The sequence below is a fragment of the Zeus faber genome, assembly GCF_960531495.2.
Source record: "Zeus faber genome assembly, chromosome: 11".
NCBI lineage: Eukaryota > Metazoa > Chordata > Actinopteri > Zeiformes > Zeidae > Zeus > Zeus faber.
The window spans coordinates 4,670,639-4,698,165 of record NC_137205.1 but is presented as its reverse complement, the minus strand read 5'-3'; the positions used below and the strand labels follow the sequence as shown (position 1 = coordinate 4,698,165).

The 27,527-nt window shown below is 40.5% G+C and overlaps 1 protein-coding gene across 1 annotated transcript; it reads right to left on the bottom strand.

The window, feature by feature from the left end:
• Positions 1 to 330: 330 nt before the first annotated feature.
• Positions 331 to 12,742, bottom strand: fbxl16 (F-box and leucine-rich repeat protein 16; the record flags this gene model as incomplete). The annotated part of the gene is made up of 6 exons (XM_080009780.1): positions 331 to 479; positions 1,026 to 1,089; positions 4,372 to 4,456; positions 5,949 to 6,214; positions 7,967 to 8,209; positions 12,014 to 12,742. 6 exons carry the CDS (start codon positions 12,740 to 12,742, stop codon positions 331 to 333), a joined length of 1,536 nt encoding a protein of 511 aa, XP_079865906.1.
• Positions 12,743 to 27,527: the final 14,785 nt, after the last annotated feature.

Here is a 27,527-nt window from a genome sequence, read left to right as displayed (position 1 = left end):
GAACTGTGACGTCACACTGAGGTGTTCCTTTTCTTTATCCCCCGCTCCGGTTGCGTCCGTCCCCCAAGAGAAGGAACACTTTGGATGTTTCCAGCTGTTGTCCACCCCATGCCTCTCTATGTGTCCGTCTTTCTGTCTGGTCAGTTGAAGTACAGATTCCCACGAAGATGAAGAATTAGGTGGGGGGGGGGGGATGGCGGATCGTTGGTTGTTATTTCGTTTTTTCTGACGAGAACAAACAAGAGAGGGACGAAAGGGAGTGCGGATCGGGAGAAAGGAGAGTTGAAGTTGGAGGGGGGCCCCTGGTTGTCTGTCGGGGGGTCTAGTTCTCTACTCAATGACCATGCAGTGGGGGAGGTGCTGGGAGTAGTACTTGAAGAGCTCGGCTGTGGCCCCGTGGCAGTTGGTGAGCTCCAGCTCCTCCAGCTCCTGCAGCTGGATCAGCCCTGACAGGCCTGTGGTGGTCAGCAAGGGACAGCCTGGATGGTACGTTGGGTGTTGGGGTTTGGGTTGGGCAGAGGCAGAGGCAGGGGGAAAATGTCACATCATACAATCGAAGTACAATGAAGACAATAAATGAGAGATAACGGAAGTATTCGTCTACATGTGATCTACAGCTTTCTGCTCTTTGCTCAGCATGAGGTAGGGCACCTCTTTTCCAACTGGGTCCAATTGCATAATGGAGGGTCTTCATTACGCATTTACTACGCCACTGCTCTATACTTTCCTGTTTTATGAATTATCAGTCTTAAATAATCACATTCTCATCACATAGGTGAAAATAAATATGTATTTTGGGTGAACATGATCCACATTTATCTTTTTTCCAAATTGAGACCGAATCCATTCCAGAAACTCAGGAAAGGAAATCGGAGCCAAAAGCCATCCTATTCAAATGAAAGGCAAATTAGGGAATTTCGAGGTTAAAAACTAGATTAGAGATATGCAAAAAAAGATGGTATGGAGAAAAAGAAAGTGAGAGTATAAAAGAGTACAAAAGGAGCATAAGGAGAAAAAGTGCATACCTGCGAGAGACAGGAGACGGAGGCTCCTCATTCCAAACAAATGCTGGAGCCCAAAGTCCTGCACCTGAACACACACACACACACGCACACACGCACACACGCACACACGCACACACACACACACACACACACACACACACACAGAAACCCACACGCTCTAAGACCCAACTTAGTGCAGACAGGAGTCACAACTTTTAAACATTTTTGAGGAAATTTGCTTGCATCCTGGTTTTTATGCTCTTCCCTTACTGAAAAACACTTGGGCAGTCCCAGTTTTTCAATGCCAATGGCAGCTGTGTGCCACATATTACAATCACAGCTTAAGGGGTCGGATGGATGGTAGAGATTTGGGATATCCAATGTTTTTGTGTTGATGTGCATGTATGTGTGTGTGTGTGTGTGTATCTACAGTATATGCACAAGTGTAGGGATGAATTGGTAGCTTGGAGATGACAAATACTGCTCAGGGAAGACATTTATATGTCATTGAGGGGAAAAAGTTTATCTATTCATTATTTTACTCGGCCTAATTCATTTGGTCCCTGAGTGTAATAAGTGTATAAGGATTAGGTAATTTTGGTCAATACTACAATATCAAGATTTCAAAATTTCAAGAGGTTTATTTGTCACATACATACAGTATACTGTACATACGTTCATACATATATGCAGTGAAATGTCTTGCAACACACCCGGTGATTATGCACAATAGTTTCTAAACCAAACAAAATTGCTAACCTAATTTCTACCCAGCTAACTAACTGAAACTAACTGATTCCTAAAACGTAATGCAGTTAGTTAATAGAATAATATAAATAAAATACAATAAAATAAAAAATAAAATAAGACTCAAAAAGTAATACAGAGTGGGCTAGATAGGCTATTTGTATATACAGATATGTGCAGTAAAGTGTATGTGAGTAAAGTGTGTATGGAGATATCCAGTACAGTATACAACAGTACAACACAGCAATACAGTAACACCGAACAGAACAGCAATACAGCGCAGTATGCAGTAACCCAGAACAGTGATACAGTAACTTGCAGTACAGTATGCTACATACAGTACAGTAAGGCAGTGGGGCCTGTGTGAGTGTCTCAGTGCTTTTTGTTAGGACCCCTGGTGAGGTCAGCATTGACAGTTCTTATGGCTTGTGGGAAGAAACTCCGTCTCAGTCTCTCTGTCCTCGCTGTGTGGCTGCGGAGGTGCTTGCCCGACTGCAGCAGCTGGAACAGTCTGTTGTCGGGGTGATGAGTGTCCTTCATCATCCTGTGGGCTCTGCTACTACACCTCCTGGTGTGTAAGTCCTGCAGGGAGGGGAGGGTAGTTCCCATGGTACGTTGGGCTGAACACACCACCCTGTGCAGGGCCTGCCTGTCCTGAACAGTACAGTTCCCAAACCAGGCAGTGATGTTGCCTGTCAGGATGCTCTCCACTGCTCCAGAGTAGAAGGACTTGAGGATCCTCACCGAGACCCGGAATTTCTTCAGCTGCCCGAGGTGGTAAAGACGCTGCCTCGCCTTTCTCAGCAGAGTGTCTGTGTGTGTAGTCCATGTTAAATCCTCTGTGATGTGGACCCCCAGGTGCTTGAAGCTGCTCACCTTGTCGACAGAAGCCCCATTTATCATCAACGGCGCGTTCTTCCTTGGTTGTAATCCCCTCCTAAAGTCCACAATCAGCTCCTTAGTTTTGCTGACGTTCAGGAGGAGGCTGTGGTACTGGCACAAGAGTAACAGGTCAACCACCTCCTTGCGGTAGGCCTTCTCATCATCGTCGTTGATCAGGCCCACCAGGACAGTGTCGTCAGCAAACTTGATGATGGTGTTGGAGCTGGACCTGGCCACACAGTCATGTGTGTACAGGGAGTACAGTAGGGGTCTGAGGATGCAGCCCTGGGGGGATCCTGTGTTCAGGGTGAGGGAGCTGGACATGTGCCTCCCCACCCTAACCACCTGGGGCCAGGCTGAGAGGAAGTCCAGGATCTAGGCACACAGCGGAGTGCCCAGTCCTAGCTCCCCCAGCTTGACAGCCAGTCTGGTGGGGACTATTGTATTGAAAGGTGAACTATAGACGATCAACAGCAATCTCACCTAGGCCCCCTTTGGTTAGGAAATATCCGAACTTTCACCGTGGGAATGATGCTGTCTGCTAACGTGGCTATGAAGCTCGTAGCTACTTCCGTAAACTCACTGACGTCACTGGAACTTGATTGGAACTTGTCCCAGTCTACGTCAGTAACAGCCTCCTGAAGTGCGGTCTCTGATTGGTCCGACTACCGCTTTACGTCCCTCGTCACTACCATTCCACGGTCTGTAAACAGGATGTAACGAGATAGCGGAATGATCCGATTTTGCGAAAGTAGAGAGAGAAACGGTCTTGTATCCGCTCTTGTACGGTGTGTAACAGTGGTCCAAAGTTCTATCTCCCCTGGTGGCAGACGTGATGTGTTGATGGAAATTAGGCAGAACTTTTATGTATGCATATTACCTTATTTAATTACCTGCAAAATTAGCTTAGCAGCGCAGTTCAAGTTCAAGTTCAAGTTCAAGAGATTATTTGTCACATACATACACATACGGTTGTACATATATGCAGTGAAATGTCATGACACCCGGTGATTACGCACAAGCTCTATAAGCTCGAAAAATACTCAAATGTGCGTAATCGACATGCGGTGCTTGCGCAGGCGGCCGCAAGGGGATGCGCCACAATCGCGATTCTGGGTTCTATAATAAGGGTAAACAAGTTAGCGGTGCATTTCACCGTTTGCAGATGCTTTGTGAATAACACGCTTGCTTTGTGTGTTATTTGCGCAGGATTAGTGGCGGCAAAGGCTGTGCAATCCTTTTGTGAATTCACCCCTATGAGCGGTCTCGCAAAAACACGAATACCAAGGCCACTATAGCCCCTGTAGGCCACTGTAGCCCCCTGACTATTTTGTTAAAAAAATTAGACATTGCAGCGTGGTTGACAAAATGCAACAAAAATGCATTTCTAGCAGAGGTCATTGGACAGCGATTTCTAATTCAGTGACTTTGGTGTTTTCCCTGAAGGTTACTTTACATTCCATTCCCTTACATTCAAAGTCCTGCCAAAACATCAAAGAATATTTGAAAAGAACAGTGAAACTGACTACTGTCTCAGGAAAGTTAAATAGTACGTTAGAAAAGCTGTTATGTTAAAAAAAACACAGTTAAGTGAGCAAGCCAGGTAACAATTTCCAATGTCTCCCTATGACACAAATTCTAAAACTTCTACATCATGCACACATGTCTTGTGTATTTATGCATGTATGTATGCATTTATGTTTGTGTCTGCAGGTATATCTGCATGTGTGCACATTACCTGACAGCACCAGCGCAAGTACAGGCTTCTTAGAGAGGACATGGTGGACAGGTAGCCCAGGCCTGTATCTGTGATCCGCACACATCTTAAAAAAAAACACATAAAATATGCTTTGATCAATTACTGATTCTCATCAGCATTGCACACTGGCATAGTTTGAATTATGGGGGCCGGACCCCCCCCCCTTATAATTATTAGTATATTATATATACTGTATATTCCTAACAATGCATTTTCTCCATTCACTAACTGAATAAAACCAAAAAGCCCTGTGTGTAACCATGTGTAATGGGACACATTTTCAGTCCCCCCCCCACACACACAAAAACCTATGTTTTTTGTACAATCAAAATATTTTGTTTTATCACCTAAAATTGTGCATTTCAAGTAAGAGATTTGTTATTGAGTGTCGTGGATATAATGAAGAAAATTGACAGACTTTGAAATTACGCCTGTGTCATTTTTATTTTCTGTAACTAAATTCACATTTCATGACTTAAATTTCTCTATTTATTTATTTAAATGGAGACTACTTTGAGTACATTTTCCTCAATAATTGTCTTTTCAAATTATTCAACCAGATCCTAGTCTGCCAAGCAGTGTTTGAAGTGGGACGGTACTCACCGGTACGCAGTAGTGGCACTTCTACGTTTTACTCTTTGACGTACCGTGACTTTCTCTTGCATACCAGCACTTCTCCCAAGCTGCCCTTACTCTGTTCTGCCCTCTCAAGTGGACAAATCAAGTGGACATATTGTAAAATGCTCTCTCAAGTGAAATGATCAAGTTGACATTGTGGTGTGGGGAGGGTGTGGTTTGAGCCGCCACACCTGACCTGGATCAAGGTAATTGGGATCAGAGTGGATCATTGGTTGGTCTAACCAGCAACAGGTAAAACCCCCAACCTCACACACACTCGGGAGAAAAGCCCCTGTCATGACACACCTCCACCCGCTCCTGAGAGACACTTGGGTGGCACATGGTAGGTGAAACTGCCACACTGGCACCTGAATAGGGACTCTATGGCACGAGGAAGGGACGCAGAGTCCAAAGACGCCCTGCAGCCACTGCCGGGACCATCCAGCAGCCCAGCAACCAGGCCACCCTTCAAAGCAGCCCCCACAACAGGTCGGCCATGTCATTAGCCTCGGTTTGGTGTCGGGGGTATGTGGTGTGGGGATGGTATGGTTTGAGCAGCCACACCTGACCTTGATCGAGCTAATTGGGATCAGAGTGGCTGCATACATGTGGCTCGTTGGTTGGTCTAACGAGCAACAGGTAAAACCCCCATCCCCACACACACTCAAGAGAGTAGCCCCTGTCATGACACACCTCCATCTGCTCCTGGGCTGGGCTCTGACTCGAGCTGCGATCTCCGGCTTAAATAGCCCCCCCCCTCCGCCAACATGTGAATGGAGTACCGGCACATTTTTTTCCCCACTTCACTTCAGCTGCCAAAGGGGTCATTTCATGAAAAAGTTTGGAACCCCAGATAAAGATGATATCACATGTATGTTATGGACATGGCAAAAAACGCAACGCAATTATCTGCTGTAATCAGAAATTATATCACACACCTGTCGAGGACCAGCTCCTCCAGTTTGTGGAGGTCACAGGCGATGTACTCAAGGGCCATGTCCGTAATGCGGGGACACCAGGACAGGTCCAGGCTGCGGAGCTTGCGCAGGTTCTCAGCCACCAGCTCCACTCCATCGTCCGTGATCTTGGAGCAGCCGGAAAGACTAAGGGCCGTCAGATTGGGGAGACTGTGCACCATGTTGACCACGCCATGGTTGGTGATCTCCCAGCAGGAGTGAAGCCGCAGTGTGTGGGTGGTGTAGCCCTGAGGGGTCGGACAGCATTATGTGAGAAATGCTATAATTTGAATTTTACTCAATGCAGTATGAACTATGACCATAACTACGACAATATGTCGACACTTGATACATAACTAAGTATCAACTTGAATACTTGAATACTTAACTGTATCAACTGACCGTTTGTTGCAGTATTGTTATTGAGTCTGTTAGGCATCAGAATAGAGATGGTCAAGGTTAGATATAAGGTTAGAGGAGGTAAAGTTTTGGTATCAGGTCAGAAATTGATAGGTTAAGGTATTTACTATGTCAGGTCAAGAACAAGATACAAGATCCCAATGGATGCTGAGAAGTGCACAGCCAATGGTGATAACCTTTTATGGTTGTCTTTGAAGTTACTTTATAGAAAGTCAGTTTAAGAATGTGTTAATCACATTATAATAATCATAAAACACACATAATAGTCATAATATAAAATTATGAGATCATCTAAAATACCAAAAAAGCCACCCTGACTTTCAAAAAACATGTTATGTGGATAAAATAAAGGGATGAAATGGTGGCCTTGAACCGGAGGAGAAACTTGTCACTGCGACTCATCTTCCACTCCCACAAGAATTTAATCTGGGGATCCCCGAGGGCTCAATCTTGGGCCCAATATTGTTCTCCCTATAATATAGGGAGATATATATATATATATATATATATATGTATATATATATATATATATCCTTCCACTCAGGAAAATTATTTAGCATTATAACTATAATTTTTTTTATAATTTTTTTTTTTCACTGTTATCCAGATGATACTCACCAATATATCCCCCACTCAAATCCATAAGCCTGGTTGAAATAAGAAAACGGATTGACTGCTTACAAGACAAATGCAGGATGGTTCATAATTTTCTCTAAATAAACCAAAATAAGAATTACATTTTACTCCTCTGACCAGGTCTCACGTAAAAATCTGGGTGTGATTCTTGATGGCTCTCTTTAGTTTGAGAAGTAAATCAACTCAGTTATCAAGTCCAGCCTTTTTCAGCTCGGATTCTGCCTTATAAAATAAAATCGTCTGATTAATTTGCAGTTTCCAAAAATCTTCTTAAAACATACTTTTACTCCCTTGCATACAACTGTGATTTACCTCTTCCTCAGTTTTTTGGTATTTGCATTGTTTCAAATGGAAATTGTGCTACAATTTATCAGTATTTACAATATACATATATCTTGCTATGTAAGAAAATGTGTGTGCTGAAACAATTTATGCATCTCTTCAACCACTGTTGCAAAGCACTTTGGTTTTTTAAAGCACTATATAAATGAACTTTAACTTAATCCAACCAAAAAATTTGTGGCAGGCCCAATGATTTTGATAACACTGAATGTATTGTTCAAAGGCGCAAATTGAAAAGCACCAACAAAGCTGAGAGATTCAGCGTCCCTCACATCGTAAGAACATCTGCTGTGAAAATGGAAATCCTATGTGTACTGATTAGCATGAACAGTAGCTAAAATAATGGTATTGTCTATAGTGGAAAAACGCAATGTTTTATGAATCCCAGACAGATGTACAAGTCTTTAAAAAGCATTGCTCGACAAAAGAGCCTGCTTTTTTGTCAAAAAAGGATCTGATCTAAAAATTGTCATTCAGAACAATTATGTAATAATTTCGACTCTCCCTTTGTGTGTTTTGTGGGATAACTTATGCATGATCCAGTGTCTCCACTACCTAGATCCCCAATTCAGGGGCAACCTGTCCCCCAGCCGGTCCCCCACCTGTTTGGCGGTAAAGTACGCCATGGCGGTGTCCGTGACGTGATAGGCTTGCAGGCTGAGCTCGGAGAGGTTGGGCAGAAGCTGGGAGATGGCCGCAATGGCGTCGTCTGCCACATTGATGCAGTCGCTAACGCTTAGCGAGGTGAGCCGCGCATTGAGGCTGGACCATAGGCCCGCCTCTGTGAAGTCATTGCAGCCTGAGAGCTCCAGGTGCATCAGGCCCTGCATTTGCTCTAGCATGACCTGTGGGTTTGGAGAAACAACAGGATCAAAAACTATAAGACTAAAGACTCAAGAATTCCAAGACACAATATATATATATATATAGATAAATATAGCTAAACAACAACCGTGCCAGCACTTTACATTGAAGTCAACTGCAATGTATCATTATTCTCATTATATTATTCTCCTTTAAGCTTTGAATTTAATCGTGAAAATACTGTACAAAGAAAAAGTTATTGAGTTTGTATTAAAGGATAGGTTTGCCATCTTTCAATCCAGGCCTTGTAAAAATGTTTGTTCCCATCATTTATAGCTGTTGCACAACCTGGCGGAACGCTTTACTTCCAGTGAGTTTCCTTAAAGGGTTGAACGTTTCGCCCATTGGAGTGAAGCGTAGCTTGTGGAGCTAGTTCTATCAGACAACTCGACGGCGCCACATGCTATTTAAGCTGCCAATCCCTCCTGCCCCACCTGCTTTGCTTCCTGCTTCGCTGCCTGCTTGCTTGCTTCGCTGCCGCGCTCCCTCCACCTCCCCTGCATCCACCTGTTGGGCTACACTCTTCTATCCAACGGGGGGATTCGTGCTCATCACTCTAATATTTCTAGCTCATTAACTATGCCTATGTTTGCTGTACAACTCGCCGGGAGTAATGAGCAGCCCAGACGCCAAAACTCGAACAATGCCAACTGAATAAAGATCATTTCAAATTAAATCTAAGAGTTGTCAGTCAGAACTTCATTTATGCACAGTGAGAAGCTGCAGTAATCATTGCATAGCCACAGCACAAATTGAATGTAAGCCAAATGCTGGGAACCTGAATCTGGATAAAATTGAGCAAATAAAATGATTCCAAATGTAACAGTTACGCTTGTTGATGTTGAGGCTATAACTGCTTTTCCACCAAAGTACAGGAACTAAATTAGGTGGAGATTGTGCTGAATGTGTGACTGCTTGGTTTGATACATAATTTCGACATGCGATCGTCACTGTCTTTTTCTTTTAGAAAACAAAAGTAGCAAGGGTAAGCAAGTACTATAAGTAAGCAGTGAGTTTTTAAAGGGCTCCTTTTAAATAAGTTAATAAAGGTCTCCAAGGTCCCCAAAACATGTCTTTGAAGTGTGTTACTGAAAATACCACTCAGATTATGCATTGTAGCCAACATGCCTCTATATCCCTCCTGTTCATGACGCTCTGTTTCAGTGTGTGTGTTGCTTTAAATGAAAATGCTGCCGCTCCCCATGGCCGCTCCGGAATTTATTGCCTCAGTTCTGTGAGATGATGTATGACGTACATAAACATTCACTGATTTCAACTTAGCAGTCCACCAAACTCTGTTTCTGAACAAATGTGTACATTTGTATTTGTTAATAAGCAATCCAGTTGCTGAATCTTCACACTTCCCACTTTATAATTTAAGTTTGTTCCGACCTTTGTTGCTGTTCTTCAAGCTTGTGGGGGACACCGCACAGGGCTTTTTTGTTCCGTTCAATTAGTAAATGTCGGAAAATAAAATAATATCAAATAAATACATCTACAACACACAATACATATAAAAAAAATAAATACGATAATAAATATATATACAATAAAAAAATGTATCTAGAATAAAAATAAATATATCTAGAATCGAGAACAATTATTTATTAAATACTTAAATTTCCCTCATCTGCAGTTTTGATAGTTAGTATTAATTCCTATTTCTTTTTAAAGATTTGTGCTGGTCTGTGATGCCAACAGAGCAGTTCCCCGCTGCGCGTGGCAGTTGTCAAGCCGTGGGTGGAGTTACTCAGATGGTGGCAGTTCTAATTCTAATGTGTCTCAATGTGACGTAGGAACGAGACAAAGATCTGAGCGGCTTGTTTCATCAGGTTTTATGAAGTAGGCAGCTCACAAGAAACTCACTGGGTTTTCTTATTTAACAGGTTGTTTGATAGCGGGCCCATCAGAGACCCAAATGAATGGGCACAAGCACTGAAAAAGTTTTTAGAGTTTTTCATAATAGGTCCCATTTAAGTGAACTGGTTACTAGTACTTGAAAATGGCAGTCACTGTACTGGGCAATTCTCGTGTAGTTTGCGTTTTTATAGTATTACCAACTCCATTCAAATCTTGAATCTTGGTTCCCGTTCCCCTGAAAAGCTTGCAGAGCTCTATTTTTCTACGCACAGACATGGAAAAATTGAGAACCTTCAGCAGTACTGAAGTCCTAAAGAAGGTAGAATCAAATTCACATGATCGAGAATAATGTTGAGAATACATAATAAGTAATACGTATGAAGTAATGAATACAATTTAATACTTTTTTTATACTTACCATATTTCCTCAAATAGTGACCGGGGCCTTTATTTACCTCAACTACAGAGGGTACCCAGGCGATTACTGGAAGCAGGCTTATACTATATAACATTTTTTTTACTAATTATACTAACTTATACTAATTCCCTCTGATTAATAAGTATATTTGATCATATTTTAGTATGGATTTTAAATCATACTTCCATCTGGGTGTCATGCCATGCAAACACATGTATGGTGAAAAAAGAGAGCTAGTAGCTACACTAAAAGTCGCACTTGTGGTTTGTAGCTGACGGGGGAATTGAGAGTGAGAGCACTCATAGTGGGGCATTTTCCCAAGAAGCGATCTGCAATCTGCTACGCAGCTATAGGAAATGGAGTAAATTAAATACATCTTCAATAAAAACACAATGTTTTTCTTCACTTCATTTGGGACCAGAGCTCCACACCGGAACAACACCGCAACTCCAATCAGTTTTTTTCCTGGTCTTTATTTGAAGCAGACTTATATTTGTTCATGTAGACCACACACCCGGCATTTATAAGAGGCCCGTTTTGTATTTGAATACCAGTCATTATTTACCGGGGGTTTAAATAATGAAACTTCAACTAAGTGTCATTGCAACTGTGCTGCTTTTATCCCTGGAACTGTAAAACTTGCCGACACCCCTGGTGTAGGAAAATATATATAGATTTTTCCGCTGACAGTATCAGCCTTCTCTATGGCAACCAACTACTTATCCCAGAATAGGAAACCAGCAGGTATGAGCAGCATTCTGAGCGCTTCAAAAGCTTCAAAGAACCGAGCTATTGATATGATGAATAAATACGCAGGTAAACATTTAAAAAGATACATTGATTTCCTGTATTTTTAGACATGTTGTTATTGTTATTATTATAGTTGCATCAAAAATAATCTAAAACATCCCCATCTAGCACTTTTTCACATCCAACACTGATGTTTCTATATGGAAGAAATTCTCTCTCAATTTACAAATATATAATAAAATCAATACAAATTTAATGGATCGAGAGGTATTTCTGTCTGTTTTTTATTTAGCATTTAAAAATTAATTGTTAATATAGATTTGTGGATTGTAGTATTTTATTCATCTTTTTCCATTTCCATTGTGACACAGAATTCTATCCATACTTTGGGGGCTAGTATTAGACCTGATGCTAATGTATTACAAAATTGTTTAAATTTCACTTTTACCAAATATAGCATGTAACCATAACCTCATCAATCAAGTAGGCTAATATACTACAAACTATGAAACAAAAATTTTACATTTGCAAGCATTAAGCAGTACTCATACTCATAGCTTAATATTTACTATTTTGTGACAATACAGTGAGGAAACAAAGTGGAAAAGAACATTGCCAGTGCTGATCAACAATGTGAATTTTGGACTGGGTGTCCAGAGATTATATTCCACAAGGCTTAGGCTGAGATGTGGCTGATAGGTAAGGTGATAATGCATCCCACCCTCCAAGCACCTGCCCCCCACCACCCTCAACTCACCTCAAGGCCCGCATCCGTGATGGTGGACCTCTTGAGGCTGACGGAGCGGACCCCCTTTTTGGACAGCGGGTAATTGTCAATGAATTCACAAATATCCAAGTCTGACACGCCCACCAGGCAGAAGGACTGGAACCCACGCAGAGCGAAGGCCTGCAGGCTGACAAACTCCTTCTCTCCACTGGGCAGCATGGCGTACAGCTCCTTGGCGTGCAAGATGGGGGTCACGCCCTCCCAAAACTTGGGCTGGTACAGAACCTTGCGCCACATCTTGCACACCTGGGCCAGCATGCATTTCTCGGCCGTGGTGAAGTACCAGAGCAGGCGGTTCAAGAGCTTCTCGTCCAGGACCAGCTGCCGTTCCAGCAGCAGGGGCTTGGGGAGTGTGAGGGGAGGCAGCTGGCGTAGGGTCGGCTTTAGGCCCACCAAGGGCATTCCTGGGTCCAGGTCAGGGACCAGCAGGGAGGCCGCCGAGTGGGGCATGCCCGCTGGGTTGAGGGGGTCCAAGTGGTGGTGGTGGTGGTGGTGGTGGTGGTAGGGGAGAGAGGAAGGAGAAGGGGGGAGAATGGATGGCACAGAGGAGGACTGGCACAGACGGTTCTTGGCGGCAGGAGTGCCCTTAGTGATGCTGGCGCTGCCCAGGCCGTTGGGTTGGCTGGGGGGCAGCTTGACGAGACCGTTGCGAGTCACGCAGGGAGACTTGAGCTCGCTGGGGGTGGACATGTTCAACATTTGGAACCTGGGGTGAACAGACAGATGAAGAGAGAGTGCAAAACAAATCAGTAAATCAAAAAGATGAAGGGTAGGATAGTGTTCCACAAGAGAAACAAAAGGTAACATAGCAGTAAAGTAGAACCCTGTTTTTAATGGCTATGAATTTGTTTGTTTGTTTGATGTATTAATTATGTATTGCACTTTAAATAAAGGAATAGTTATCATGTATATTTATTCAGGCACTGTGAGAAAACACTGACATGTCTGGAAATGGTACATAATATTCCTTTTTTATATAAACCTAACTGTCCTTCCACCGTCTGCCTCTGCTTTGTGTGAGCTTACCCACCTGTAGTCTATGGGCCTATGTTATCTGTCTGCTACATTATATCTTGTAAGAGAGACTTCTAATAAGGACGTTCCTAAATAGGACATTATTCATTATAAATATTTGCAAACCTTGATGCTCTCTTAGCAGAACTGCCTACAATGGAGAATCGTGTTGATATGAGCAGACCCGAGCAACGACGTTCTCTTTTATGGTACACAGTATTGTGCAGTATTGTAAGCCACAGGCTACAGTAGCAGACATTTTGAGGCCTTAATAAAATAATATCAAAAATAATAATACAAAATAAAGACACTTTTAATTTTGAGGCCTTAATAAAATAATATCAAAAATAATAATACAAAATAAAGACACTTTTAATTAATTAGAAAAGTGTAAAATAAGAACCTTTGCTTGTAAACCAAAGTGTGTGTTCATCGTTCGGACAAAAACGAATGACGAGCAACAATGTCTGAGTCAAGTGAATGAGCCAGTCAAAAAAAAGAAACAACAACAAAAAAAAAAGCTCCAATAGCCCCCGGTCCCCAGTTTGAATTGCCCTAGAGCTGACCCTGTAGCCACATTCAAACAAAGCATTTGGCCGCATTGTCTTTTTATGAAAGCCCCTAGAAACGTGGCTAGAGAATCACACACAAAAAAGGTACATATCAATAAAATTATTACCACGGCAAATAAAAGCCTGACATATACTTATGTTGTTTAGGGCTCACAAATAATAAACAAAAGCAGTCATAAGTGGGATTTACTCTCATTTTAAACATTAATACCCAGTAATATTTCAAACTTCTGTTTCGAATTATTCCACTTTTGATGGACCTTGATCACCTTGTCAACGGTTGCATACTGGACTACGGATGCTTTGAAATGTACAAGGTCTAGAATATAAATATAATGTAACAAAAAATATGAAATAAGAAGAACATTTTATGGATCGGGGGGAATTCGCTACAGTGTCTGGTTGGTAGTGCATAATAAAGCTCTGTGAACGACTCGCCATTTTGCCATTTTATTCAAATTTACTCTTTAAAAAAAAGAAAAGAAAAGATTCAAGCTCCCTTCCTGAATCCATTATCGCCAGGACCAACAATTCATGGTAATTACAATTGGTAATGTGAGCGCACGTAATGTTAAATTAACCGGAGACGAACCTGAAGAAGAGTGCCAAGAGAACAGGACTCGTGGTTTCCAACAACAAACTGACTGAACAACACGAAGAAAACCTGCACACCCCATGAATGATAGCGATAATTTTTGTCCTCTGCCGATCAGCGCAGCAACTAAAGACTACTGCAGAGCTTGACTTTTCATGCAGCTAAGTAGCCGCGATACTAGTCGCATATAGAGCGATATCTACCTACATCTCAGCCACTTCCAGTTTGGTGGTGAGGAGGAGGATGGATATGCGTGACAACCGCTGGTCCTTAAGCGCTTTGTGACTGGTACAAATAAAATAATCATAGACGCATGTCTTACCCCCAATTCACACCAAAAGCTCCACGTCATGCATACGTCTCGCAGTTTGTCGAGTCTTCATTTTATATACAGTATGACGCACTACCGAAAGCAGCTTTCTCCAGACTTTCTACTGAAACTACAAATTGTGGAATGTATCGACCTTTAATGGGTTAAAGTGAATCTTTGGTTTGTGTTCATTAATGTAGTTGGATTAATTTGGGAGTTTAGCGTTCATTGTTTATATTTCACACAGCATTTCACACTCTGGCTTGAACACAACACATTTATCACTGGAATGAGTAATAATCTATAAATTCATTGCGGCTTTTAACAGGAGGAATGCGGTGCCGGTTCTTCTCCGTGGGTCCGAAGGAGAGCACAGGGAAGGCAGCGGTGGGTTGGTCCCATTAACCAGAGGAGGAGGATGCAGAGAGATTTTCACAATGTATAAATGTGTATTCATTGATCTGTTTCTGTAATAAAGTGTTTTATGGTTCTTTTTTGTTATCAGATATTTGTGGTTCGATTATTAAATGAAGAAAAAGATGCAATGGATATATCCTTGTAAATTTGTTAAAAAAACATTAATAGCTTAAAAATACCCTATAAATAAATGTACAGATTTCTCTACTACAAAAATCTATTGCTTGACAAGTCAGATTGACTAGAGACCCCACATAGTTGACTCCAAGCAGCAAGGAGACCGTCCCCCCCTTCCACTGTCCTCCATGTTGCCGACATGTATGGTATACCAGACCAATAAAGTCTATAAAACTACTTCCCAAGTATGAAGTAAAATCTAAAGTCTATTCCTGGCCCTGATATTTGTTTTCCTGCTGGAATGGTAATATTTTCTTTATATAGAGGCAGTGGTATAAAGTAACAGTAAAAATACTTTGTGATTGTACTTAAGTATTCTTTGGGAGTATCTGTACTTCACTTAAGTTACCGTTTTTCTGTCAACTTTTACTGTTACTTAGCTACAGTTAGACCCAAAAAAGTATACTTTTACTCCAAAACATTTCTCCTGAACATGTTCGTTACTCGCTTCAAAATAAAATCTGAGAAAGACTTGTAGCCAATGATGTTAGTGTGAAAGCCAGTTATCACAAGGTTCATGTTGGCGATTCAATGGTCATATCCAAGTGTTAACAAACACACTCCTGTGTTCAGAGTTGCCAGATCTGCAGTTTTCTCTTGGAATCGGGATACTTTTAAGTGTTGAAGCGGATTGTTTTTTTTTCCACGAGTCGGGGATGGCTGGGTTTGTCATGGAGACCTGGCATGCCTGTATAGTTTCATTTTGGCTGTATTGCTATTGAACAGGCATGGGCATGTCCCAGAGAGCCACCACTAGAGCAGCATGTTGGAGAGCGACGACCACAGCAACGGCCTCCTCCAACTGTGATGCTGCTCACCTGCACCTGCACCTGCTACAACTAATGGAGACCAACACCCGCGGCCATATTTACAAAGAATGTTTTCAATTTCAAAAGTCAGAGTGAAAGATGCATCTTACCGAATGAAGTGACTCTTATGCTTACCGAAAAATACGGAAATATTGGCAACCAAAATAAAATAGAGCAAAAAAAAAACCCCTCTCAACTAAAGTCTGTTTTTTTTCCCTCCACAGAATTTACTTTTACAATTACTTTTGATACATAAGTAGCTTTACTACCAGCTACTTCAGAACTTTTACTCAAGTTGTATTCTAATGAGTGTCTTTCACTTTAGAGAACAGTCGTTTTTTTCACAAGATATGTCTACTTTTACTCAAGTGTGGCTTTCCACTACTTTTTCCACCACTGCATAGAGGTTTAATTTGATATGGAGTAAAATGTATAAGTTTATTAAATTAACTCAGAAATCCGCGTACACATCAGTGATTTTATATATGTGGTTGATGCATACCAGACTTGGTAATTAAATATTTTCACCAATTACATATTTTGAATGGACCTCTATGGCAATTTAGGGCCCAGTTTGCCCGTGAAGCAAAAAAAGAAAGAAAAAATAGAGCTGAGGCATAAATAAACACAGGAGCCTCCAACATGACACGAGGCACCTGACAGCCGGTGTGAAATGCAACATTGATTTACATGGCAGCGTGTCTGAAGTGTCCACGCACCGCTGATGTGACGCATTTGGTGTGAATTGGAGGTTGGATCACTCCTGTACAAGTGAGCGCTCATGAGGTATGCATGCAAAATAAAGTTACTACTAAAAGCTACAGGGACTGCTATACCCACACAAAACCACACATAGTAAGAGGTGGTATTTTGAGCTCTATAAAAGGCTGATTCTAGACACAACGTGCTCCACTCTCTCAGGCCGTTCAATGAAACGGGGTGCGTAGACTGTTTACCCGTAAAACCCATAAAAATAGACACAGCCCTGTCCATAGAAAACCCATTACATGAGTTGAAGCGGTTTATAGGTGTGAGCCGTCTGTTACAGCGTTGACATTTTACTGCCACATTATTGCATTCTGGGACCAAATGAAAGGCTGAGAGCCGGCTTCAGTCAATCAGATTTTTGTCGCATTTTTACGCTAATCATGTTCCATTTTGCTTCAAAGCTGCTTCGTTCCCTCCAAAGCTGCCAATCAGGTTTCACTTTGTTAACAGCGCGCCATCTAACTAATCTTCTAAACTCGCTTTAAATACACTTGGCCAACGGACAGCATTTAAAGGTACATGAATGCATTTCTATATTTATTCTACAATGTTTAAAGCCATAACTGTGTTTTTATATTAGTGTAATTCATGAAAAAGCAGCCACCGCTACATAGTGGATACTTAAGGTAATGCAAGTGTACGCTCCAATGTTGTTGGCTTACATGAAACAATCACAAAATCCTTGAGAACTGGCTGAAATTGGCTGAAATATGGTTGATCTCAGGCAAATGCATTGGAAATTTGCGTAGCTTGCCTCTTGATAATAAACAGATGGCCTTGTTATTTAATCTAACCGTTGAGTACAGAGTAACCCCCCCCCCCCCCGCACATGAATCACTCATTCATTCATTCACTCATCACAAAACTAATTTCTCCAGCCACCATTTGAAGCATGTGTGTTGGTCGTCATGAGTGCTTGTGGTGTGTGTGACAGAGTACAATTAAAACCTGAGTGCTTTCATGTCTTGAAATATTTTATATTATTAACACCTGAATGTTCACACACTATACTGACGCATTTGATTAAAGGGGACCTATTATGCTTTTCCTTATTTTCTGTCTTACATATAATCTTACAATGTGGGATGTTGCCAAAGTATCAAATAATGAGGTAAAATAATTACATAGTAATCACTGTAAGGTTCACTGTAAGGTTCCTCCTTGGGCCACAAATTATGTGAGTTCTGCATAATCTGTAGTATCTGAGTGGTATTTTCAGCAAAAAAAAATCGAAAACATGTTTTGGGGACATCAGAGACATATATTAACTTGGCCCACTTAAAAAGAGAGACATCCACAGGCTATCTGGATGAAATAGTAAAAAATCCTTCGAAGCATCGAAAGAAATTCACATGGAGGTAGATGCAATACAATACAGGATTTTCTACTTTTATACATTGTATATGGTGTACTTTCTCATCACATTAAGTATTTGGGAATGTGGGAACAGGAGCCGGTTTTAATGCTCCGTAAAAGTCGTTCTGTAAGCTTCCCTGCTCTCGACCCAGTATCATTTCAGGGAAAATGCCGGTACGGCTATGAATGGTGAGTGTGAATGGAAGCAGTAACATTGCGGGGACAAGAATGTAATGTAGGGGTGGAGCTAAATCCGAAAAGCAGCAAAGCACAAATAGTGGGTTTTTACAAATATTAATTTTCTACCAATATTTCAAAAGTAATTTGTTTTTGGGAAGAAAAGATAATTCAGAAAAATGTTGAGGCTGATCCAAACCGTGGAGCTCAGCTGCAAATACAAAAAAAACTGAAAAAGTTCCAGTCCAGAGACAAGTCTTTTTATTTGTAAAATGTATTATTTTTCTTCTTAAAAATGCCACTAAGACCCGAGACATGTCTTTTATAATTAGGGGTGCGCTGTGGGGACATTGGGCTTTGCTCTCAACTGCCTGAGACTCAACTGAACTGACTCATGAACGGATCGTTTCAGGAAGTGATTCAGTTCAGTACATTCACCCATAAGGAAAGAAATGTTCGTGAACTTCACCCCACCAACTTAACCTGTATTCTTTGGAATATCGCACTTAAATGGCTTAAATAAAAACTATGGATTTGTATAAAAGTTGTTTTTTTCTATAAATGAATTGCACGGAGGAAGCAGAGGATTTGAGGATTTGGAGGATTTGGACATGGTGGTCTCGCACGATTCGACTTGTCCGTGATAGTTGCGGCTCTGGGTTGTAATTTGTATAAATTCTTATATATAATTACAGACACTAAATAATTTAGTTGAATAAATTTTATTGTAGATAAATGAGTGCATCAGGTGTGGCTCACTTCCGCAATTATGTGGCTCACTTCCATAATGTTGTATTGCGTGTTTTCTGTTAATGCGTTTGTGTTTTCTGTTAATGCGGTTGTGTTTTCTGTTAATCAGTTTTTTCTGTTAATGGGTTAATGTTTTCCGTTATTGCGGTTGTGTTTTCTGTTAATGCGGTTGTGTTTTCTGTTAATGTATTTGTGTTTTCTGTTAATGTGGTTGTGTTTTCTGTAAATGCGGTTGTGTTTCTCGGAATTTGCTTGTGTTTTTTCTATTTGCATGTGTTTTCTTAAGTTGCAGTGCGTTGAGCTCTCAGGGTCACTTCAGCCGGTACATCTTCAGCCTCACAGGTCATACAATTTGGTGAAAACACTGGAAAGAATACTGCAGTACAGCAATGAAAATATCACACCAGGAAACGGTGAATTTAACAATAAAATCAAACATTTCGTTTAACAAAGAACTCCTTGACCCTAACCCACTCATACTATTCCTTTAAAGTTTTTATGACTTAAGCGTTTGCCCTAACGTCAGCCTGTTTTAAATTGCTTTGTAAACACCTTGTGTTGATTACGCACATTTTAGTATTTTTTGGATTTTTGGAGCTTATTGTGCGTAATCACCAGTGTCATGAAATTTCACTGCATATATGTATGACCCTATGTATATGTATGTGATGAATAACCTCTTGAATCTTAAATCTTGAATCTATATCCCACTAAATTTCCTGAAATCCCAAAGACCACGTGGGTGTGGGTGCTGCCATATTTAAGTATGTAGGCCTGTTTCAATTTGCACTTTGCACTGACCTGTTATCGCTGTGATTTTATAATGTCCTTTATCTGTTTTTAGTGTTTTATTTCTATGCTTTAATTCGTCTTTGCTTTAACACGAAAGAAGAAGAAAAAGATTTTATGCTTTATGTGTACCGCTTTAGATTGCCCTTGTGTATAAAATGTGGCATATAAATACACACCTATATGCATAGAGTACTTGCCTTGCCCAATTGGATTTAGACAGTGAAAAGCTGCAGCAGAGCCGTTCCTGTCTCGATAGTAAAGTACTCAGGTTGTGATTTTCTTTGTTTTTTTCATTTTTCACGCAAAAATTAGATGGAATTTAAATTTGGAAATTGCTGTGACCTATTTTTAACATTAAAACACATTGCACAGTATTTATTTTGTTATCATTATAATAGCCACAAAATAGTGACTTGGGTCATCTGACAGTACAAAAGTATGGTACGCATACATACATACATACATACATACATACATACATACATACATACATACATACATACATGCATACATACATACATGCATACATACATACATACATACATACATACATGCATGCATACATACATACATGCATACATACATACATGCATACATACATACATGCATACATACATAAATGCGCATCCGCACACACACACACAACACACACACGCCCGTCAACACAAACCTGTAGTTATACACAATCTGGCCCGAAACGGAGACCAGGCACTCAATGTCCCCGGACAAGTGCCAAGAGACAAAGAACGGGTGGCTTTCAGCCAACTCCAGCTCTCCATACAGCATCTTTTTTGTCATCCATTTTGTCACAAAGTCCAAGCATGCCATAGTTCAAATGCGGGCTGTGCATTCAGTAATGCTTTAACACTCAATAGGCCCAGCAAGTCTGGATGTACAGCATATCAGAGCCTGTTGCAATGAGCTGGGTGTTTCTGTAGGGGTGCAATATTTGTAATTGACGGACAAATAATTGCAATTTACAATCCATATATTTTTGTTCATTCATGCCACTATTATAATAGTATAGGCATAGAATTGTGTAATAACACATAGATTCCTGACTATTTTATGGCATGGCCCCGTTGCCAGTCTAGGCTCTGACTGAAATGATAACATATGTTAAAATATACAAACAAGGAGTGTCATCGCAATGTTCAAGAAAATTCTTAATCGTCTCTAAATCTTGATTCCTCAAAAGCGCTCCCCTTTGTCTGACAAACAGAAGGCGTTAACACGTCACACGTTTTCCCAGCCCTTCTGCAGCAACTGCCAGAGATGTAGAGCATCTCTGTAGAGCATCTCTGTAGGGTTGTGTTGATTTGACTCGTCTGTCCGGTTCGCCCCATACCAAGTTCTGATGGGATTGAGGCGCTGGAGACTGGGCAGGCCAGGTAATTTGTTTGAGTTGTCCCTCACTTTGCTTCTTCCCCAGATAGCTCTTGCATGGCTATGATGTGTGTTTTGGGGTCGTTATCCTGCTGAAGAATGAAAGAGTGCCCAAATATTCGTATTCCTGATGGAATGACACGCCTCAGAATTATGCTATGGTTGAGATTGCCATGGATTTGTTAAAGATCACCAACACTGACATGATGCTACCTCTTCCCTGCTTGACGGTGGAAACCAGAAATGCAGAACTCATGTGCTCACACTCGCTGTGTCCTACAAATACTCTGTGGTTGTACTCATATATTCCCATTTAAGTCGATAGATAGATTTCCATTCTTCAAATGTCGAGTTTCTGTCTTTTCTGACACAGGCAGACTTGTTTGCATCAGAAAACACAGAAACTACACATACAGAAACTACTTCCTCTTATTCAGCACTCTTAACATACCCTAAGTTCCCTAAGTTTGTTTACAGAACCTAAGTTCTAGTGGTTTGTCTTTAAGTCATTTAATATTGTGATTCTTCTTTGATTTTCTTAAGATTTTTTATTCACCAGCAACGCAGGTGGGCAGAAATTTCCAAAATAATCGTTACCCCTTTATTATATCAGCAGCTCAAATGACTTGTTGAAAAAAAAAAAACTTGACCACAAGGACTAGTTTCTACCTACTCCTTCAATAAATATCCTTTCAGAAATATGATAGACTCTTCTGGATATGTAACACACCTATAATTTGATTTTCACTGTGCTTAAATGCCAAAACATTTAAGCCTTAAAAAAAGTGTTAAATCTTCTTTTTGAAACGAGAAGCTCACAACATTGTCAGACAGTCTTTCTGTATTATACCAGGAAAACCAAACCAAAACCAACCAAACCAAAATGGTCAGGTTTTTGAGGGCTTCTTGACTCTTCAAGAATCTAGAGACTAAAAACAGCAAGTTGTGCCACTTCCTACTGGCAACCTACAGTACAACGCAGTGATTGGAAGTATTTTTAAATAAAACAACATCGCTGTTAATCAAAACATGTCGACAAAATACACTGACACGTCACTGTACTGCATTAGGGCTAAGACCATTTATTTAGGCGCAAATCCAAAGCAAAAGGGAAAATTTTGCAAAACAAACAAAAAAGACCCCAGACTCCAGAGGCTTGAGAAAGTCAACATCTATCTCTGTCTCTTTCTGATGATGAGTGTGTGTGTCGCCCCTTCGGATACAACGCTTCAGATCACTATCAGGGGAGAATCTGAAAACTATCCTGCGGGACAGACAGACAAACAGACATGGAGCTGATTCCAGTTCTCTTTTCAAACTAACACCAGCTTGCGTAACCTAAATTCAGGACATACAGATTATACAACAGTTAATCCAGTCGAGTAATTTGATTGGTTGAGAGTCATCCAGCAAGTGCTCGTTTACAGTAAAAGGGCAATGGGACTTTTTGCTTTTTGTAAACACCAGGCTTTAGAGGTTACTACAAGTTGTCAGTTGATGTGTTGCTCTGCAACACTTTTGTTAGCTAAGGGTGCTTCTTGGAGGAACTATTTTGATGGGTGGGGCCAAATGAACAACAAAATAATTCTATTCTCCGGTAGTCTGGTGTTAGATTCGGGTCTTTGCCATGATGTGGCGCTGAAATGTGACACAGATGCAAGGAAATGGTATTTATTATTTATCATTTGTTGTTACCGAAGGAATTGATGAGGGGAATCCACGATGACGTCACAGATTAAACTCCCTCTCCTGGAAAATAAGCAGATATGCTCCAAAAGGAATATGGAATTGAATCAATATCTGTTGTTTCACACCCTACCTCTACTTTACCATTTTGTGTACTCTGTGGAGAACTGAGGAGTGAATCCACCATTTTCCTCAATGTCTTGACAAAAAATGTTGTAATTTGTTGCTGTTAATACAACATTTTATTGTAATTAGGGTTTTAAGTTGGTTTCCATGATTTGTATACAGAAAACAAAAACATCCGCCCCAACTGCCCACCTAGGACAACTGAAGAGCACCAAAATATATAGAAACATAAATACAATATTAACAAGACTAAAACCAACACATTTCTACACCAATCAAAGTCCCAGGCTGTGTAAAACATTCCTTGCGGAAACCTGAATCTTGGTATTGTCTTGATAAATATTCCCCCAAACGTTTGAACACCCTATGTATTTGCCTTATTCTAAAAGGTACACCCAGCTCAAGGTTCATGTGATGCAATATCAAGGTTGCCTTCAAGCACAAATAAAACATCATTGACGCTGTTCAAAGTCCCTGCGTTTTCTTCCGATTCGGAGGCTTTAATGCATCAGAGGTGACAGGCTCTTGATGTCGAGTCCTTTGAAAATGCTGTTTGAACACTTTCGAACGGATGGGTTTGAAGGGAGAAATCTTATGTTCCACACTGCAGGTAGGTGTTTTCCCTCAACATGTTGCATTGCTAATAAAAAGCTTATGCTGTCCGTTTGCTCTGTAATAAATGGGGAGACCAGAAGAGTGCTATGGTCAAGTAAGAAAACTATTAGAGACCACCTCGAGTTTTCTTGCAAATCTGGGCTATATTACGCATTTTTGATACCCCAATCACCGCCATATACTTCTTTCATAATTTGCTCATGCATGATGTTTACTTGCTAGCTGCGACCCCCAGTGCTGGGATGCAAAATTGGCTGGGGGCGCCCCGTGAATTTCTTGTTATCGAGAACCCTAATTCTCTCTGAAAGGTTCCCCACCACCTCAAGCTTTTTCAACTCAACGTCAGGTGCACAGAAAGAAATAGAGAGTTAAGGTAAGGGGGAGAAGATGGCTCCTCAGCTATCACCGCAATAGCTATGCGGTGATTTGCTGCAGAACATCTAAGAGGGGAAAGAAATGGCTTGGATGGTGTAGATGATGTCTTGAGAAACAAAAAGCAAAATAAATGACAGGCGAGGACAGATGGGATGTTGGGAGCAGATGGGCGAGGGAAAATGAAGAGGAACGTAGGCATAAAATACAGTAAAGAATAAATACATGGGAGGGCCTTTTACTAACACATTATTAAGTACGCGAAATTTATGTATAGTATGTACGTCACCATAGTTTGCATCAAAGAGTGTATACTAAACACATAAACTAAACATACTGAAGCACGCTGGATGATACAGCGAATATCTAGTACGTAGTACAGCACTTCAGATGCATGAAGTTCATTATTTTGTCAATGAATTGTAACGTTAAATTGCGATAAATCCACCCAGGAATGTCGCACACCGTCTGGTATTTCTGCCACAGGATGAGAACGTTTCATTATTTCAATTTGCTAAATACCGTGTGCTCTTACACAACGTAATTACCACAGCGAAATGGACAATTACAAGCTGTGGAAAGGTTAACGGGTAAAGGGAGAGATCCTGGGAGGAAAAAACTGCCCATCCAATACAAAACCATTTGTAAGAGAGCCGCAAATGATAGAAAGTTGTCAAGCTACACTGCATATCGGAAGAAAGAAAATCACAATCCTTATCAGAGGAGCGGTCTGGTCTGCCATGTATTTCAGAGAAATGTGCGCTATCCACTCCTGATACATTGATTCGTTCTTGACTTGTTATTACGAGGGATGACAACGGTTAACAAACCATAACAAGACATTTATTTATCAAATAAATGAATCAAATAATTACACAAATAAATAAACACACAAATAATAAAAAAATATATACATTAAAAAAATTATAAGAATATTTTAAAAAGTAATAATACATACACAATTGAGCAAAGAAAAAATTACAAGATATAATTTCTTAAAACAAGAAAAATATTGGTCTGAGAAGTTAGTCTAATAAAACTGTCCTTAAAACAAGGAAAGATGTCTTCAAATGGAGAGCATCAAAAGGCTGCGGTTCTCATTTAAAATCAACTTATTTCACTTTTTAAAAAATCCACAGAATTTGTATTTTTACGTAAGACAGTCAAAGACACTTTCTAAATGCTTAACTGTATAATAATGTGTCCACAAAGTGCCAGTGGATTTATCTCAGGGGGGACTACTGTTTATTTTCAAGATTTCACATTTTGCGTGATGATTATCTAGCACCCCAGATTCAACTGTGGGCCCGGCCCACATTAAAAACGGTTGCAATGGTTTCAACCAGTGTTTTTCAAACTTAATTTAGGCCAATGTGAGACCTGACCATGGACTATTGGTCAGGTCTCACCTCCACCTAAAACTATAGAACTGATTATTCTTCTTGAAGCGCCCCAAGTCATGCTATATTATGAGAAACAATCTGCCCAATCATGATACAGATTGTCAATAGCCCCAAAACCTGTTGTTAAAAGATCCATAATTTAGTTCACCATAAGTACGGAGGTGTCTTGCTCTGAAGTGACGGAGCAGATTGGTCTATAGGGGTGTCAGGAGGTTGACTCAGGGGCATTTCCGAACACTTCCTGTCTTCACTTAAGCATGTTTATACCATCTCTGTGTTCATTTTCATTTTTGATTCATTCATTCATTGTTGTATCCTGTTTTCTATTCTTTAAGGACCAATCAACCTATTTCCTCTCCAGGGATCAGCACTGCTCAACTTACTAAGGGGCCTTTTGGGAACTTCATCCAGGGACATCTGTTGCAAGTGCACAGTGCAAAAGATCATTAAATCCATGTCCTGTGTTGATTGTCTCGCTTAAGATTTCAAAATGTTTTGGTTTAGTTTAGTAGGATTAGTGTATATTGCTATATTTTTATTGTGTACAGTCTACTGTTATGTTAATTGTATATTTTCAACATTTTCAATATATTGCCATTTTCTTTTTTATATTTTTATAGTATTACTTTATTATTATTTTGCCTACCATTTTGAATTGAGCTGCTGAGACAATTGCATCTTCCGCCAGGGGATAAATAAAGTATCTATGGATCTATCTTTAATTTAAAAAAAAAAAGCAGCTATATATATATATATATCAACACCAAATACAAATTTTTGAGTTCCCATGGAACGTAGCATCAGTTCATGCTGACGCTTGTCTTTACATTAGCATTTAATCTAAAATGAGTTAAATTTTCTGAGTTTCCCTTGAAAGCAGCATCGGCGGACGTAATGACGCGGTGAGTCCTGGTTACAGGCTGAATTACTAATACAAGCTGATTCACTTGTTGTGTGTTATGACTTTATCCTAAAAATTAGAAGGTGGCTGTCTCCCACCTGTAGTCATCGGAGTCCTGCCTCACAGTGTTTCTGTGGAAAGAAATAACTCAGTGTGGAAGTTCCCAATAACACGGTTCCATTCAAACGGATTAAACACTGCATGTCCCTCAGAGACATTTCATCAACTTTTTCAACTTTATGGACTAAAAAATTAATAAAATGGACCCGATCTCCATGTGTGAGGACACAAACACGCAATATGTTTTAGCCCCCGACAGTTTGCGTGTTAGGAGGTACACAGTACCGGGTTAGAGGTGAACAGAATGTGTTAAAATTTACAAAAACAGCAAAAGAATAAAATATCAAATGAAACGCCGCGCCAACATCAAGTAAGTAAGGCGATACACACACACACACACACGTACACATGTACACACACACACACACGCACACACACACACAGTTTGCAACCACTACAGAGCGATGGAGTCTACACCACACAGCTTGCACGGTGGGAATGCGCGTTCGTAGCCACAACCTGCACATATGTAGAAATTGGATGATGATGTCACAAACCCTGTTACTCCACAAACTCATCTCGCTCCACCACCCGACCGGTAGTTTTCGAACGCTGGTGTGTCGGCAATGCATGAACATTCGGCTACTTCCGGTCAAATTTAATCGGTTTTTCACTAATTCCTGCTCCGTATGTGGATCAATATGGATGAACCACGAAATGTCTGCGATGTCCCGGTTCTAACGATCGGTTCTAACCTCAACCATATTCATGTGTCCAGTGGTTGTCCTGTTCCAGACACTTTTAGCCTGAAAAGTGCCAAGAAGAATAATAATAATAAAAATCCGAACGATAACAATAGGGAACCCTTATAATAATAATAAACATGAGAGAGTTCTTGAAATGACAACAACTGTTATATAGCCTCTAAGATCTGGGAAGAAGTGTAATTAAAGAGGGCTATGCATTCCTGCGTGCTATGAGAAGATGAAATTGTACCTTGACAACATCACACACACATGTGATCTGAAAATAACTGAAAGGCCCTGATTTTTTTAAACAACCCCAAAACAAGTTAAGATAGATAGATAGATAGATAGATAGATAGATAGATAGATAGATAGATAGATAGATAGATAGATAGATAGATAGATAGATAGATAGATAGATAGATAGATAGATAGATAGATAGATAGATAGA